At 35.9% G+C, this 17,691-nt stretch overlaps 1 protein-coding gene and 1 pseudogene across 2 annotated transcripts in view; both read left to right on the forward strand.

Annotated features, from left to right (window-relative positions):
• The window catches only part of KIF2A (kinesin family member 2A), a 65,476-nt gene that overhangs the window by 25,649 nt on the left and 22,136 nt on the right, over positions 1-17,691 (forward strand). The window contains exons 2-6 of one of the 2 annotated variants that reach the window (XM_061187830.1): positions 6,313-6,407; positions 6,800-6,919; positions 14,290-14,344; positions 15,343-15,465; positions 16,031-16,131. In XM_061187830.1, coding sequence (XP_061043813.1) covers positions 6,313-6,407; positions 6,800-6,919; positions 14,290-14,344; positions 15,343-15,465; positions 16,031-16,131 — 494 coding nt within the window. The remainder of the gene's footprint in view (positions 1-6,312; positions 6,408-6,799; positions 6,920-14,289; positions 14,345-15,342; positions 15,466-16,030; positions 16,132-17,691) is intronic. The other variant, XM_061187831.1, reaches the window with a different exon arrangement.
• Positions 9,543-12,311, forward strand: LOC133089714 (poly(A) polymerase alpha-like; annotated as a pseudogene).

Consider the following 17,691-nt stretch of genomic DNA (forward strand, 5'->3'; position numbering starts at 1 on the left):
GAGAAAGAAAAACCGCTGGCTAGTATTACTCTTGATAATGATGTAAAAATCTAAAACAAAATATTCAATGCAATTCTAATCAGAATCCTAACAGGTGGGTTTTTTTTATTGTTATTTTATTTTTGGAACTTGACAAGCTGATTCTAAAATTTATACAGATCTGCAAAAGACTAAGAAGATCAAAGAAACTCTTGAAGAACAATAAGGTGGGGCAGATAAGCAGAAGGAAGGGCTTTTCAGGAAGTGGTGCTGGAAAAAGTTGTTTTCCATGGGGGAAAAATGGAAATTGTGTTACCATACACAAAGATCAAAATGGCAGTAGGTTACAGTCCTGAATATAAAAAGCTTTGCAAAACTTTATTTTTAAAAAAAAATTTTATTAGACTATAGTTGATTTACAATGTTGTGTTAGTTTCTGCTGTATAGCAAAGTGTATCTGTTATACGTATACATATAACCACTCTTTTTTAGATTCTTTTCTCATATAGGTCATTACACAGAGTATTGAGAACAGTTCCCTGTGCTATACGTAAGTCCTGTAAAACTTCAGAAGAAAATATAAGAAACTGTCTTAATGACCTGAGTCTCAGGAAGAATGTTATGACATAAAAAGCCATAATTGAGAAATATATATATGTATTTGACTACATTAAAATTAAAAACTCATCAAATTCGTCAAAAGACACCATAAAGAAACTTAAAAGATAAGCCACAACTTTGGAGAAAGTATTTGGTACAACATATAACAGAAGATTATTAGCAAGAATATATAGAGAATTTCTGTAGAGAAGTAGTAAAAAAAAATAAAATAAAAAAACATATGAAAGGCCCAGATGGCCAAAGGAACTCAAAATAGGCATAACCTCATTTAGTCAGAGAAAGTAGAACCACAATATGATATATTAAATCTGACAGATACTAAGTATTATTGTGAATGTGAAGTAATTGCTAGTTGGATTGCAAATCTTTGCAGTTACAGTTACTATAGGAAACATCATAACGCTAACTAGAAAAGTTATAGATGTTCCTACTCTGTATTTCTTCTCATTGTATATTCCAGAAATACTTGTGTATTTGTATCAGTACACATATATAGGAATGCCTACAGCACCATTGTTCCTAACAGCAAAAACATAAAAACAGATGTCCATCAACAGTAGAATAGATAAATTTTGGCATATTCATATGTAGTGAAAATGAGTGAACATAAATGAGTAAACATAAATGAGTGAACAGCAACATAAGTGAATCTCGGAAAAATAGTGTTGTCTGAAAGAGGTCTTACAAGTAGTGTCTATTTATGTACAGTTTAAAAATAGGCAAACTTTAAATTTTTGTGTGTGTTACATTTATAAATGAAAAAACTATAGAGAAAAGCCACAGTATGATTATCTAAACTATCAGGGTATTATTACTTCTGGTGGAGGGGAAAAGGAGAGGGAGAGGGAGGTTCACTTAGGGAGGGGGACATATGGGGTTTCAAAGGTATTGTTTCTTAACCTGGCTCATGGTGGATACACAGGTGTTTGTTGTTTTTTAAAGTGTAGATGTGTGTATGATATAACTTACAATAAAGTCGATGGGGAATCAGAGTCAAAGGACAACAAATTAGGATGGAGTATAAGAATTTTCTCAAATCAGAGAAATAGGATGGTATTTGGAGGGCCACATGGGAAGATTGTCACAGGTTCTAGGGAAAGATATTTCTAACACTGATTAGAAATATTTCTAACACTGAGCTTGTAATTCTGTATCTGTAGTTGTCTTAATAACACCAGTGCATGATTGTAATTAACAACATAGACTCAGGAGAAAGTATATCATTGTTCCACCACTAGTAGCATCATTTTCCCAGTCATCCAGACTCAAATTTTTCCTATAATACCTATATGTTATTTATCACTAAATCATGATTTTTTTTCCTTTGAAAAATCTCGTATCTGTCCCTCTTTTTATTTTATTATTTAACACCTTTGTTAACAGGTGATTACCATTTGACTTTTGAAAAAATCAAATTGTAAATTTTTACTACAATTAAAAATGAGATATTTGAGTATCTCAACTGAGCCGTATATAAAACAAACAAAAACCTTTAAAGACATATTGGGAAAATTCAGTCTTAGAAATTTTTTTTCAGAGACATCATTTGGTAAAAATAATAAAGCCCCCCATGCTGCATAGGTACTCCAGATATTTCTAGTTACCTGACCCACCGGCAAAAAGCAAACACTTAACACTTCATTTGTTCATTCAGATCCAGTCTTTTTATTCATTTCTTATTGCTGGAATTTCACACTCATTTCTTGTTGGATGAGTAAACCGGACTATGGTAGAGATAAGCCAACATTTTCTCAGTCCTGCCCTACTACACGTCTAGAGCTTCATCTTAACTGGTGGATCAGCTACTTTTGACTCTCCTAACTTGTGGCTTAAGGCTTTCTGGGTGTTTGCATTAGTAATGGAAGTTGTGGAGGTACCAGTGTTGAGAAGACTCCTGATACTGGGTGTTATCTCCGTGATTTTCTTTATCCTTTTCCTTGCTGATCTCTCTAAGGCTGTCTTTCGAGATTAAAGTCCCTGTGAAATCGTAACCAGTGATCCTAATACAGACATTGTCCCACTGGTCTGCCTCTCCTCACACACTTAGTTATCAGTACACTAAGTCACTTCTCCCTCCTTAGGAATATTGGAATATTGTAATATTGTGTTAGATGCTTAACAGTAAGAATGGTGGTGTTGGTCTTGCCTTTTGAAACATGCATGTGCTTTTCTCTATTCTCATTATTGTGGTAGTTCTGTTGGGAATTGCATGGAGACCTCTATCTGTACTCTTCTTCAACAACCTCAACCACAGCCTCTCCATTTCCTACTGGAAGTTATTCTTTATGGTAGTCCAGTGTTCAAATGCATCTTCCTTGGGGTCATTTCCTATTGATGAAATCGTGTCAATGTGTTATATTAAACCACTTCACTTTTCCCAAAACCTTTGTAGCAATAATCTTCTTGTCCCCACTAGTGGGTGTTACTGTTGTGAGGCTGCCAAGGGTGGTGGGGTGGGGGAGGAGTGGCTGCTGGGTCTCAGCCTCACTACTCGTGTTATGGAGATGGTGATAAATTAGGGGGTTGATGCAAGCAGTGGTCGCTCCTCTTAGATTGTGATGCTGGGTAGCAGGGCAGCTCATGGCTCTCTGGGGTCTACTCTCCACTTCCATTACCAGTTAAACTCAATCTTTCTCTTGTTCACATCCTGTGGCAATCATATAGATACACTGCTTGGATCTTCCTTTGAAAAAAGAACTTCTTCAGCTTCAGGGAGTACATTTAACTGACAGCCTCAGCTGTTAATATCTTCAAGTCTCCATAGTTTTTGAGCTGAGGCCTTGTGTTTCCTGGGAAACCTCCAGCTAGTGACTGAGCATGGTGTGAGTACTAGGCCCAGTGTGGCACTCCTCTAATGGTCAGTCTTTGCTCTGGAGCTCCCTGATGGGTTGGCCAAGACCGTCAGATCCGCATCAGGGTCTGAGGCTTTCTTTGCTCAATCCTGCTTTATGTCCCCTTTCTTTCAGAGGTTTCAGATAGGCATCATGGTCTGAAAGTTTTCCATGACCAGTCCTGTTTCCTTCTCCTTTTATCTTTCACAATAAACCTCTTGTCCTCATAGCTGTCTCAACATCTGCTTCCCAGAGGACCCAACTGACATATACTATTTGTACTGGTTATTTACCTGATTTCTGTCCAAATCAAATTTCAGTGAGCATTATCTGATTTCCCTTTTTTTAATCCTCTCCCTTGAATCCTCTCAGTCTTTTCCAGCTCATCATTTCCCCACCCCCGACACTTGCTTCTCCTCTAATGTACACTTAATCTGAGTAAATGGCACCACTAGTTACTCAGTTGCTTTTACATTTGTCTTTCACATTTTAGTCCTTGACCCACTTAGAACTTTTTTGGAGGGAGGGAGAATACTGTGTGAGATAGGAATCAGTCAGTAAAACTGGAGAATTACCATAGTCAGGGATGAACGAGGTCACAGAGGTAATGGGGTCAGATCATGTAGGTCTTTGTTATATGACATTAAAAGGCCTTTGGAAGGACTTTGGCTTTTACTCTGTGTGAGATGGGGAGCCACTGGAAAGTTTTGAGCAAAGGAATAATCTGACTTAGTTTTTACCGGGAATGTTTAAGCTGTTCTATGGAGAATAGGCAGTAGGGCAGAGCTGGTAGAAGAGAGAGAGTAGGCGGGAGAGAATTGCAATAATCCAAGATCAAGGCCTTGGTGACTTACAGGTGATTTCCGTGGAACTGGTAAGAAATGACAGTATCTGGGGGTAAAACTCGGGCATCATCATTTTATTTTGTAAAAAATCTCCCTAGGAGTTTCTGGTGCACAGTGAGGGTTGAGAGTCTATGCTACAGTTTATGAATTTTAATAGGGGTATTTGGAATTTAAGCCACAGAGGCTTCTTCCTCATCAGCTTGATTTAGGAGAGAGGAGAAGCATAGTGATAGTAGCAAGTGCTTTTGCATCTGACTGAGGTTCAAATCCGTGCTAGTTATTAGCTTTGTAACCATGAGCTTCAGTTTCTTCATTTTAAAAAGGGAGATAGCTACTTCATAGGTATGTTTGTTATGTTGAATGAACCAATGTAGATTAAATGAGCCAGTCTCTGACATACATGTGCTCACAAAGTAGTAGCTTAAAGAAAGATCTAGCCTATCATATTGGTAAAAGTATTTTAAATTGATAATGCTCAGTGTTGATGAGGGTATAGAGGAATAGGTCCCATTGTTGGTGGGAATATAAATGGAGAGCAATTTTCAAATATCTATCAAAATTTCAATCTCCTTAACCCAGTCTGCTTCTAGAAATTTTATTTATGAAAACAGTCACACCTATGTACATATACTCAGTGCAGCATCTTGTAATGGCAAACAGTTGGAAACAATTTAAATTACTTCTAGTAAAGGAATAAATTATGATGCATTCCTTTTATGGAATGCTATGAAGTTGTTAAAATTAATGTTGATCTGTCATGGAAAGATTGCCAGTATATATTTTAGCTTTTAAAAAAGCACAAATATTATCGCTGAGAGTATGTACTTAAATCTTCAATGTTTGAATTTTTAACAAGATTATATTTATTTATTTCTTCTTCAAATTTTTATATGAGCCCATATAGAAAAAATATTGATTGACAGTAACTTCATACATAAACAATAATACTTATAAAATTATTAGTATTCATATTTTCTTTAAAGATATTGTATGCCTTGTTATTACAATAACATTGTTTTATATACTATATATCTGGATTTTAAAAAGATATTTAAAGAGCTGTAAATTATTCTAAGATAAATTATAGATGCCTCAAAGATTTCATTTAGGAAATATGTACGAAAATTCCATATGTTCAGCATTTTATTAGATAATATTGAAGATGCAGATATATAACAAATAGTTCCTATCCTTACTTGACTAATAATCAAATGGGTGGGTAAGATGAAAACAGATGAAATAAGTGAAAAAAATACACACACACACGCAGTACTCATACTCCTGTGTGTGTGTATGTGTGTGTATATATATATATATATATATATATCTGTTGATCTGTGCGATGACAAGTGCATGACAGCATGTGCAATAGTATTTTTTGCAATGTTTATAATAGTAAAAAAAGTTACACAAACCTAACTGACCATCAATAGGTATTAAATAAGTTGTGATAAACATAATGGAATATTATATAAAAATGTAAAATATTTAGATCTATAGTTATTAACAGGTAAGATCCACAGTCTATTAAGAGAGGGAAAACAAGTTTAATACATAATACATATATAACGTCTTCTCTGTATAGATGGTAAATACTGGAGTCGTCAAAGAAAGTAAGGAGTGGAATGGATTTAGAGAACATTTTTGATTAGTATTTCCCAAACTTTTTGGACTCAGATTCCTTTTCTTAATAATTTTAAAACAATTTGATCAATTGTACAGTACATGATAGTGAAATTTAAGTTAAAAGTATTTATATCTATATAGTATTTAAAAATTGCTTCATTAATTTTTGTTCTGTGTTCTTCAGAATCACTGTTGGCTCATAGTGAGTTCCTGGTCTTGACAGTTGGCAAATTGATTTATGGTCCCATAGATAAAGTTCATTCCCTAATCCTGAGAATCTGTGGAAATCCCTTGTAAGGAAAGTAGTATCATAGTTCTGTAAGTTTGTAAATTATAAAATTGTTTTTGACAGTGTTTAGGAATACCATAATTTGTGGCATTTTTAAAGTGTATATTTTATTCTCACTTAGGCCGAATACATCAAGCAATGGTAACATCTTTAAATGAAGATAATGAAAGTGTAACTGTTGAATGGATAGAAAATGGAGATACAAAAGGCAAAGAGGTATGATCACTGGGTTGAATTTTATTTCTAGTCTTATAATCAAGATTCTGAATATGAAACAAAACAGAAAACTGTATAGTTTAATATAGTGCATGTATCCTTTATCATTCTTGAAAAACTTTCAAGTGATTAAAAAATTTCACTGAAAAAAAGGTAGATTCCTCCTGCATATCTTATGTGATTGGACATATAATCAAGACCACAAAGTACTACCTTAAGAGAGATTCTTTTAAATATATGTGGGTTATAATTCTAGATAATTTAATTTTCAAGGTAATAATGTTCCTTAAGCTGAAATTGTTTAACATTTATTCTCTGTGTATAAATTTATTTGAAAATGAAAGGTTAATTGTCCAAATTCACTCTCAAAATATATGCATTTTATAAAACAGATTGACCTGGAGAGCATCTTTTCACTTAACCCTGACCTTGTACCAGATGAAGAAATTGAGCCCAGTCCAGAGACACCCCCACCTCCAGCATCCTCAGCCAAAGTAAACAAAATTGTAAAGGTTAGTGATGCAAATTCAGAGCAGGGTGTGTGTGTATTCTGGTTTGAAATGGGACTGTGAAGAGTATGTTTAAGTATTTGTTTGCTTTTTTAGAAAAACCTTAATTCTTTCTGCCATCTACATGCGTGTATATACACACATACTTTCAAGGATCGAACAGTTGTCTAATTCACAAGTATGACAATCATTAGGTAAGATCCTAGAAATTCCATGCCTGATTAGGATTTTTCCTAAGACTAATCATTTCTTAGGAGACATGGGCCAAAACCATTTGCTTGCTAGTATTTGTTGAGTGAATACATATGACTTTGATTAAAAAAAAATGAGTTTCTTATTCATAATAAATTTCCATTTTAGTAGTCTTTTGAAATTCTGCTATTTACATTTATTAAAAAAATGGGAAATGACAGATTGTAGTGTAACTATTTCTGTATTATCTGTGAAGAATAATTTATTTATAAATTTTAAAACCATGCTATGCCCCCCTAACAGTTTTATCTTCACAAAAATAAAAGGCACGTGATTTTTATTATTTTAAAAGATAATTCCTCTTCCTCTCTGTTGAAATGTCTCTGTGTTAAAACTTTGTATCAGAATACAACTCTTTAAATCAGATAGTCCCTCGCAGTTGTTAAATCTGCAATTCTTTGTGTTCAAAATTCTTACTACATGGACTTCCCTGGTGGCGCAGTGGTTAAGAATTCGCCTGCCAGTGCAGGGGACATGGGTTCGAGCCCTGGTCTGCAAAGATCCCACATGCTGCGGGACAACTAAGCCCTTGTGCCACAACTACTGAGCTTGCGCTCTAGAGCCCGAGAGCCACAACTACTGAGCCCACATGCCACTACTGAAGCCCGCACGCCTAGAGCCCGTGCTCTGAAACAAGAGAAGCCACCGCAGTGAGAAGCCCACGCACCACAACGAAGAGTAACCCCCGCTCACCGCAACTAGAGAAAGCCCAGGTGCAGCAACGAAGACCCAATGCAGCCAAAAATAAATAAAATAAATTAATCAAAAATTCTTACTACATTGTTGATTTTATCTTCTACAAAGAGTAATATGACATGACTTTAGCCCTATAGGAACTCACTATCTTGCAGGGAAGACATACATAAGCATCCACATATAATATGATAGAAACTCAACAATATCAACAAAACATTGTGCTTTTTAAACCATGCATATGACCATAAGACAGATTTTCAATTTATATGAATTCAACATATTGAGAGTCACTGCTTACAGGTCATTAGTTAGTTACCCCTTGTTAGTGGACTGTTTTTCACACTTGGCTTCACAACCTTGAAGGATCTTCATAGTTTATCCTTCTTGGAATGTCATTAGCAACCTTTGGTGTGCATTAGAATCACCTGGAAATTTTTTAGAATGTATTGATTCCTAGACCCACTCGCAGAGATTCAGTTTTATTTTATCTAAAAGGTGGCCCTGGGATTTCCCTGGTGGCGCAGTGGTTAAGAATCCACCTGCCAATGCAGGGGACACAGGTTCGAGCCCTGGTCTGGGAAGATCCCACGTGCCACGGAGCAACTAAGCCCGTGTGCCACAACTACTGAGCCTACGCTCTAGAGCCCATGAGCCACAACTACTGAGCCCATGTGCCACAACTACTGAAGCCCGCGTGCCTAGAGCCCGTGCTGTACAACAAGAGAAGCCACCACAATGAGAAGCCCATGCACTGCAGCGAAGAGTAGCCTCCGCTCTCCGCAACTAGAGAAAGCCCGCCCGTGCACAGCAATGAAGACCCAATGCAGCCATAAAATAAATAAATAGATAGGTAGATTAAAAAGAAAAAAAGGGTGGCCCTAGCATCAACATCCTTTTAACAGTACCCATCTGATTTGAACGTGCAGTTAGCATTGAGACCCACTGCATTATTTGATATCTTTTTTTTAGGTGAATAAAATAAAGTCTTGGTAAATAAATAATAGGACCAAAAACTTGCTGCCCTATCTATGCAGTGTTGAAGTCTTTGAAAGTCTAATGAAACCTTTTAGTAAAAACCGACAGTATGCATTTCATAGTATTTTGATGTTTCAGTTTAACAATGGGCTGTAAGTTGTCTAAAACTAGTATTTTGTTATTTATCCGTGACATCCAGAGATGAAATGTATTACATGATTTTGGCAGGATAGCATGATGATTAAAAAACACACACTTTAATGAAATTACTTAATCCTTCTTTGCTTCACTTTCCTCATCTGTGAAACCAGAATAGCAATAATAATGATGTCATAGGGTTGTTGTGAAGATTAAATGGATTAATACATATAAGGTCCTTAGAACAGTGCCTGGCTCGTTTTCATTCCTGAATATTTTAGGGCAGTGGCGGGATACTCATATAAAAAAAACTTGAATATTGATGGCATTAGTGGTAGTTTATCAGAAGATAATTTTAGTTTTTCGTCATTTATTTTTTCCCTTTTTTTCATTTAGTTTTATATTATTGTATGTCTACCTACTTATGTTTAATTAAAGGAAGCTGAGGCCATGTTAGGACGAAGGGGAAGGAGGAGAAGCGCTTAAACATCCCCCCACCCCCCCACCCCGCCTCAGTGGATCTTGCCCAGGATGGCAGCGGTTTCGGGGGTGTGTGGGGGGGAGTGACTGGGCGGTGCCAGTGCAGGAGACGATGCCATTTCCAGTTACAACGCAGGGATCACCACAGACACAGCCGCCACAGAAGCACTGTGGCATTACCTCTCCCATCAGCTTAGCAGCCCCCAAGGAGACTGACTCCCTACTTACACAGAAACTGTTTGAGACTCTGAAGCCCTCTGGCGTTTTTGAAGAGGAAGAGGAACTTTCTTTTTGAAGAGGAAGAGGACTTTAATTTTGGGAAAATTAAATAACCTGGTAAAAGAGTGGCTATGAGAAATCAGTGAAAGCAAGACTCTTCCACAATCTGTAATTGAAAAGGTTGGTGGAAAAATTTTTACATTTGGATCTTATAGATTAGGAGTATATACAGAAGGTGCCGATATTGATGTGTTGTGTGTTGCACCAAGACATGTTGATTGAAGTGACTTTTTCACCTCATTCTATGATAAGTTGAAATTACAGGAAGAAGTAAAAGATTTAAGAGCTGTTGAAGAGGCATTTGTACCAGTTATCAAACTGTGTTTTGATGGGATAGAGATTGATATTTTGTTTGCAAGATTAGCACTGCAGACTATTCCAGAAGACTTGGACTTAAGAGATGACAGTCTGCTTAAAAATTTAGATATAAGATGCATAGGAAGTCTTAACGGTTGCAGGGTAACTGATGAAATTTTACATCTAGTACCAAACATTGACAACTTCAGGTTAACCCTGAGAGCTATCAAACTGTGGGCCAAACGCCACAACATCTATTCCAATATATTAGGTTTCCTCGGTGGTGTTTCCTGGGCTATGCTAGTAGCAAGAACTTGCCAGCTTTATCCAAATGCAGTAGCATCAACTCTTGTACATAAATTTTTCTTGGTATTTTCTAAATGGGAATGGCCAAATCCAGTCCTATTGAAACAGCCTGAAGAATGCAATCTTAATTTGCCGGTATGGGATCCAAGGGTAAACCCCAGTGATAGGTACCATCTTATGCCTATAATTACACTACCATATCCACAACAGAACTCCACGTACAATGTGTCCGTTTCAACACGGATGGTCATGGTTGAGGAATTTAAACAAGGTCTTGCTATCACAGATGAAATTTTGCTGAGTAAGGCAGAGTGGTCCAAACTTTTTGAAGCTCCAACTTCTTTCAAAAGAACAAGCATTATATTGTACTTTAGGAAGTGCACCAACTGAAAAACAATGCCTAAAATGGGTGGGCTTGGTGGAATCAAAAATCCGAATCCAAAAAAAAAAAAAATCCGAATCCTGGTTGGAAGTTCGGAGAAGAATGAATTTATTACACTGGCTCATGTGAATCCCCAGACATTTCCAGCACCCAAAGAAAATCCTGACAAGAATTTTGCATGATGTGGGTGATTGGGTTAGTGTTTAAAAAAACAGAAAACTCTGAAAATCTCAGTGTTGGTCTCACCTATGATATTCAGTCTTTATAGGCAAACAATAAACAGCAAGATGTTTGAGGTGGACATGAAAATTGCTGCAATGCATGTAAGAAGAAAGCAACTCCATCAACTACTGCCTAATCATGTGCTTCAGAAAAAGAAAAAGTGTTCAACAAAAGGTGTCAGGTTGACACCTCTGAATGGCAGCAGCCTCGACTTGTCTATGGACAGTGATAACAGCACGTCTCTGCCTTCACCTACCAGTGCTGTGAAGGCCAGTCCATTGAACAGTTCTGGCAGTTCTCAGGGCAGCGACAGTCCTGCTCCAGCTGTAACAGCAGCATCTGTGACCAGCATACAGGCTACTGAAGTTTCTGTGCCACAGGTAAATTCCAGTGAAAGCTCAGGGGGTACATCGAGTGAAAGCATTCCTCAGACTGCCACACAACCAGCCATTTCATCACCACCAAAGTCTGCGGTCTCCAGAGTTGTTTCTTCAACAGGTCTGGTAAACCCACCACCAAGATCTTCAGGAAATGCAGCAACAAAGACACCTAATCCTATAGTAGGAGTCAAGAGGACATTCTCACCTCATAAAGAAGAGAGTCCCAAGAAAACCAAAACAGAAGAGGATGAGACAAGTGAAGATGCTGTCTTGCTTTGAGTGGACATGATAAAACAGAAACAAAGGAACAACTTGATACAGAGACAAGTACAACTCAATCAGAAACCATTCAGATTGGGCTTCCCTGGTGGCGCAGTGGTTAAGAATCTGCCTGCCAATGCAGGGGTCACCGGTTCGAGCCCTGGTCCGGGAAGATCCCACATGCGCAGAGCAACTAAGCCCGTGTGCCACAACTACTGAGCCTGTGCTCTAGAGCCCGCGAGCCACAACTACTGAAGCCTGTGCGCCTAGAGCCCATGTTCCGCAACAAGAGAAGCCACCGCAATGAGAAGCCCACGCACCGCAATGAAGAGTAGCCCCCGCTCACTGCAACTAGAGAAAGCCTGTGCGCAGCAACAAAGACCCAACGCAGCCAAAAATAAAAAATAAATAAATCTATTAAAAAAAAAAAAGAAACCATTCAGACAGCGGCTTCTCTGTTGGCCTCTCAGAAAACATCCAGTACAGACCTTTCTGATATCCCTGCTCTCCCTGCAAATCCTATTCCTGTTATCAGGAATTCAGTAAAACTGAGATTGAATTGGTAAAAACAACCTCAGGGGTCCATAAACAATATCTGCCAACTCAACCTGTTGTCTTCAAATGCTAAAAAAGGAGAATGGAGGGTACAAGACTAGACATGACTGAAAATGGATTTAGGTTTTTTTTGTGACCTCCCTTACTGGGCTAATCAGCACTTGATCGGAAGTCCAGTTTAGTATGTGAAGCCAGGAGTACTGTGATTATTGTGTTAGCAACAGTTGCATTAACTATTTCAAAAAATTACTGCCTTTAAAAAAAAAAAGCAAAAAACCTCAAGCTGTATTTGTATTCATAATTGACATCTGGACTGGGTTTATGTTTGCTGCATTGTTTGGAAAATTTGCAGTACAAGCTGGCATAAGAATTCCTTATTCTGATTATGCACTTTTATGTATTTTCTTTTTATTAGAAAGTAGAACTAATTTTAGATTTTCAGCTTGATAGATTTTCATTTTTTCCTGAAGAATTTCCTTTACCATTAGTTTTCAAATTGGATGCCATTGTGCAGTGGTGTACTGTTGTACTTCAGAGAGAGGATAAGAGTACATCTAGTTCAGTCCCTATGAGGTAGCTGTAACCTTTAAAAATGAAATGTCAACTCTAGGGTATATATTTGACATTGAAAGAATAATTAGGAGATACTTCATTTTGATGGGGTCATGATTAAGAAATGCTATATTGGTTTTATTTATAGAATTGTTTAGAGTGCATACAAATCAGTGATCAGCCAGCGAATATTTTTCTTTGAGCTTGTTAAAGCTCCACATTCTTTTGCCTTCAGTATCTTGTCTTTGAAACAAAGGTTTTGCTCCCTCCCCATTCTTTTTCTTTTCCCCTTTTTGCTTGTATGCATAAGGTAGGACTTCTTTCATAAAAAACAAAATGCCAGTATTTTCTTAAGCCATGATGTGAAACCAGTGACCACATGGCACAGAACACTAAATTTTGGTCCCATGGCTGAAATTTTAGGGTGACTAAAAATAATGCCTGTGAAACATGATATCTATCTTGGATGGCCATTTGATCTCTAAATATGAGGAATTTTGTACACTCCACAGAACTCCTATCTATAGTAAAGTTGATTTTCAATTTGAAACATGTGGGCAAAAAGGCATTTTCTCCAAGAATTTTAAACAAATTTTTATTTTTAAATGGTTGACTAAAATTTGTTAGTAAATTTTACATGTAGAAACATTTAAAAATCATTTCTAGCAAGCACTTGACATCTAGTCAGCTCACTACTCCTTTTTTCTTTTTGTTTTATCCTATCAATAAATAATTCCACATAAGTAAGCAGCAGAGCATTCATCTTTACCGAATATAAGGGATTCCAGATGTTAAGCTTAGTTATTCTTTCTTAATCTGGACAAAGCAAACCTAACAGATTTTTCTGGTGAGCGTGTTTATGAATCCTCCACTGTGCTCCGTTCTATCACACGTGCATTTTTCATGTTAAACTGCAATTACTTAAACTCTTCCCCATCCTTCTAAATTAATTTTCCAAAGTTGGAGTGTAGTCTTTTCCCCCTTAGACTATACATTAATTGCGGCTTTCTTTTCACCATACTTTGTAATGTCTAGTATACAGTACTTCTATGTCCCACATCTTTGCTCTGCACAGTCACCTTTCCCTTCCTCCTACCACCTAAGAAGAAAAGATGGTCAGACTAACAGGTGAAGTCTACAAGGTGTCTGTGTGTTCTGTGTAGCTTCAGAGTTAGATTGAAATTGCCAGGTACAGATTTAGTCTTGTCATTTTGTTTACACATTGGGGAAAAAGAATTCAGTTTATTAAACATTTCATGTAACTGCACCCAAGTTTTGCCAAGCTGGGAACTTGGACCTTTTCTGTGTAGTGACTTTTTAATTCTAGTTTTCATAACTTGGAGATCAGACTGTTGCTTTCGCATAATGTACGTAGTGTCTCGTGACTGGAGTTTGCTTTGTTTTATACTATCTGTACTCCTTGTATTTTTCAAGAGCTATTTTGTGAGCAGATGATGTACTTCTCCATTGAAACCACAATTTAAAAAAAACACAGCAAAAAAATAGATAAATAAATAAAAATAAAGGAAGCTGATTATGATAGACATATATATGAGGAGTAAAGAGAGAAAGTAAAATGAACATTTTCTCTTTTATAGAATCGACGGACTGTGGCTTCTATTAAGAATGATCCTCCTCCAAGAGATAATAGAGGTAAAAATTTACCTATTAATTTTGCCTATTGCCCTGACAAGGTAAATCAAAAGTAAATATTACCCTTGACATTATTATTCATTTAAACTTTACATGGCTAATTTTAAGATTGATATCATCTTGATTTCCCAACACAATAATGTCAGTGGTATAAAGAAAATGATTTATAAAGGTATGTGATGAATGTGAAACTCCATGATATATGCCATTTTGAGGTGTCTTATTTACCCAATAATTTTTCAGATTTGAGGAGAGTATTATGAGAAAGAAAGGAATGGGGAAGTAGTCGGTTAATTGATTTCACAAGGGTAAATTTAATCATTGTGACATTTTTACATTATTTTCTGGCTAACAAACTTTCAAAAAGTGTCATGGGTAACTTTGAAGACAAGTCGAACAGGTATCAATTGCAGTTAATTTCAGGTCTCTCATATGTTTTCAGCTAGGTGATATAAAGCACAGTTAATTTCTTTTCTACTGTTCAGAATGGTCAGCAGTTCAGAATGGTCCTTTCTCATAGGGATGTTTCCTCTGTATGTATGGATGGTGAGGCAGGACAGGTGTAGGTATTAGAGGAAAGATTGGAGGTAGAGGGAAAGCCCTGCACTTTCAGCACTATTCTTTGAGTCTTGTGAAAATTTATATTTCTTTGTAAAATGTGATATTTATATTTAACTTAATATTGCTTTTTCCACTTTTGTAACATCCACAGTGGGAAATTCTCTGTTGAGGATTTGCATATTTGACAAGCAAAGAGTGGGATTTAGAACAAAAGGAGGGTTGAAGGACTTTTACGTTTTTACTTGCTGTATTTCTGAATTGTGTAAGTTTTTCAAAATGAGAATGTGTATAAAATCTGTATTTTGCACACTTACTTTTTAAAAATTATTATTTAAAATCAAGCTTGGCTTTGGTTTTTATAAATTATTCAGATTGAGTTTTGTTTATTGAACAGAATTGATTATTACGTATATTTTAAAATTTTGTTTCACTTTCAGTGGTTGGTTCTGCACGTGCGCGGCCTAGTCAACTTCCTGAACAGTCTTCCTCTGCACAACAGAATGGTAGTGTTTCAGATATATCTCCAGTTCAAGCTGCAAAAAAGGAATTTGGACCCCCTTGTATGTAAATCATGTATCAAGGATTCAGTCATTTTAGGCATACATGTATTTTCTCTTGGTCAACTTTATAAGTCCCCAAATTGCAAACTTAATTGCAGATTTTATTTTTACCATTGTGGAAAATTTTTTTTGTTGTTAGTTTAGTCTGTGAATTGGGTTTTTAAATGTATGTTTTGGAGGAAACAATTTATAAATATAAAACTATAACAATGTTTCAGTTGCTTTGAATTTAAAATTATGGCCAGATAATTTTGACAGATGTTATAAAAGAAATTCTTATGCTTCTTGATCCTTTCCAATTCAAAGATCTTTGATTCTAAACCAAGAGATGACATGTATCAATATGTCAGAGTCATTTTTCATGACTCTTATTTGTATATTGTCCTGTTCCTAGCTTTGTTAAAGCAACTCATAAGTAAAGTTCACATATTTGTCATAGGCATGTTTTGTCACTGTGTACCTTTTTTTGGTGTGTGTGGTAAAATTTCATACATAAAATTTTTGTGTATAAGTATGGTACTCTAAAAAGAAAACTAGGCTTCTACAGCTCATCTGTTTCTTCCAGCACGTAGAAAATCTAATTGTGTGAAAGAAGTAGAGAAATTGCAAGAAAAACGGGAAAAAAGGAGACTACAACAGCAAGAACTTAGAGAAAAAAGAGCCCAGGTTTGTAACAGAAACATATTTTGTTTATGCACCAACCAAAGATTAGACTGTGTCAGTGAAAGTGATTGGCTTATGAAAAAATAATTGAGGCATTCATTTAAAGATTTCAATATAGTTCCTTAAATTGATATTGAGGAATAATATAAACTCTTGGGGAAATAAGTTATCATAACAGATTTTTTACTACATAAACCTTTCAAGTTTTAGTGGGTACGTGTTAGTCCTAAAGCTTGTTCCTTTTTGAATAGTAAGCCATTGTGTTACAGAATTCTAATGGATGTATAACATCGAGAATAATAGGATTTTGGCTTTTTAAAAAGGACTAAAAATACATTCAGAAAAACATCAAGTTAAGGTATATGGTTATACTATCCATTTTATTGTTTTTCCATGGTTAATCAGTTCAGCATATCACAATGAAAGGGTGGAAATTCGTTGTGTGTTGATTTATACTAGATGCTGAGAGTATCTCTGATGTGCCCCTCTTCTCACATTTCCTTTAGATAGTAGCAAAACTTTACTAGCAATGGAAAAGTTGCATAGAAGACTGGTCTTTTATCTCTCTACAGGTCTGCACATATTAGAAATTCTGCTATTGTACAAATAATTCCTGCATTGTGCTTGTATTGTATCTATTATATTCTCAGAACTTGTTTCCTGTAATAAAATATCAGGATTGTTTCCTTATTTAGGAGTATGTTCAAATGCCCTTAATCATAAAGATGTTGTGTTGTGGAATTGTGGAATCAGTATAATATTCAACCTGAATAAATCAACTTATATCTGAAAGTGACCTGAGAATGACCAGTTGGGTTTTGAAATGAATAATGCTTGTATCTACTGATACTTAGTACAGATGCCACCTGGTGTTTCCTGTGGGTACTTCATAATATTTTTACATCTCTTTGTGACCTCTTCTTTACATTCTGCTTCTCAGTTGACATAGTTGGTGTTATTTCCCAAAAGGTTAATTGAAAGTATGTTACATTAACAGTTTTGAAATTTCGTTGTACTCAAAGCAAGTCTGCATATAGTATATGGGGAAAAGAACCTGACCTAAAATGTTTAATAATTTATACTCATAGCTAGGAGAGGCTGTTAACTGTTGCTATTTGTATCTTAATCTGAATTTTCTCAGTTTTGAAGCAAAAAAGTAAATTGTAGTTAGCATGCAGTAATTTGAATTTTAAAGATTTAAAAAATTATCTTGGCTTTGGATTCCTTTAAATTCTATGTTTTATTGATTTGGGACTGTATTATACCATGCCTTAGTTTTTTTTAGAGAGTCAGTAATAATAGGAAGTGAACATAAATGAATCCATAGTTCTACTTTGCTGAAACACTGAATTAGGAATTGGGAAGAAGAATCTGATTAAATGCATTTTTCTAAGAATTTCAGTTTTTCTAGAGTTCTTTATTGATGTTTAGGATGAGCACTGTTTTTGTTTTGCTCAATTTTCTAGGATAATTAAGGTATACGTATAACATATTTGAAATAGGTCAAAGGTGGCTTTAATAAGGAGTATTTGGTTTGGAGTTAACAGAATGCATGTTGACTAT

This window comes from Eubalaena glacialis, chromosome 4 (assembly GCF_028564815.1).
Source record: "Eubalaena glacialis isolate mEubGla1 chromosome 4, mEubGla1.1.hap2.+ XY, whole genome shotgun sequence".
NCBI lineage: Eukaryota > Metazoa > Chordata > Mammalia > Artiodactyla > Balaenidae > Eubalaena > Eubalaena glacialis.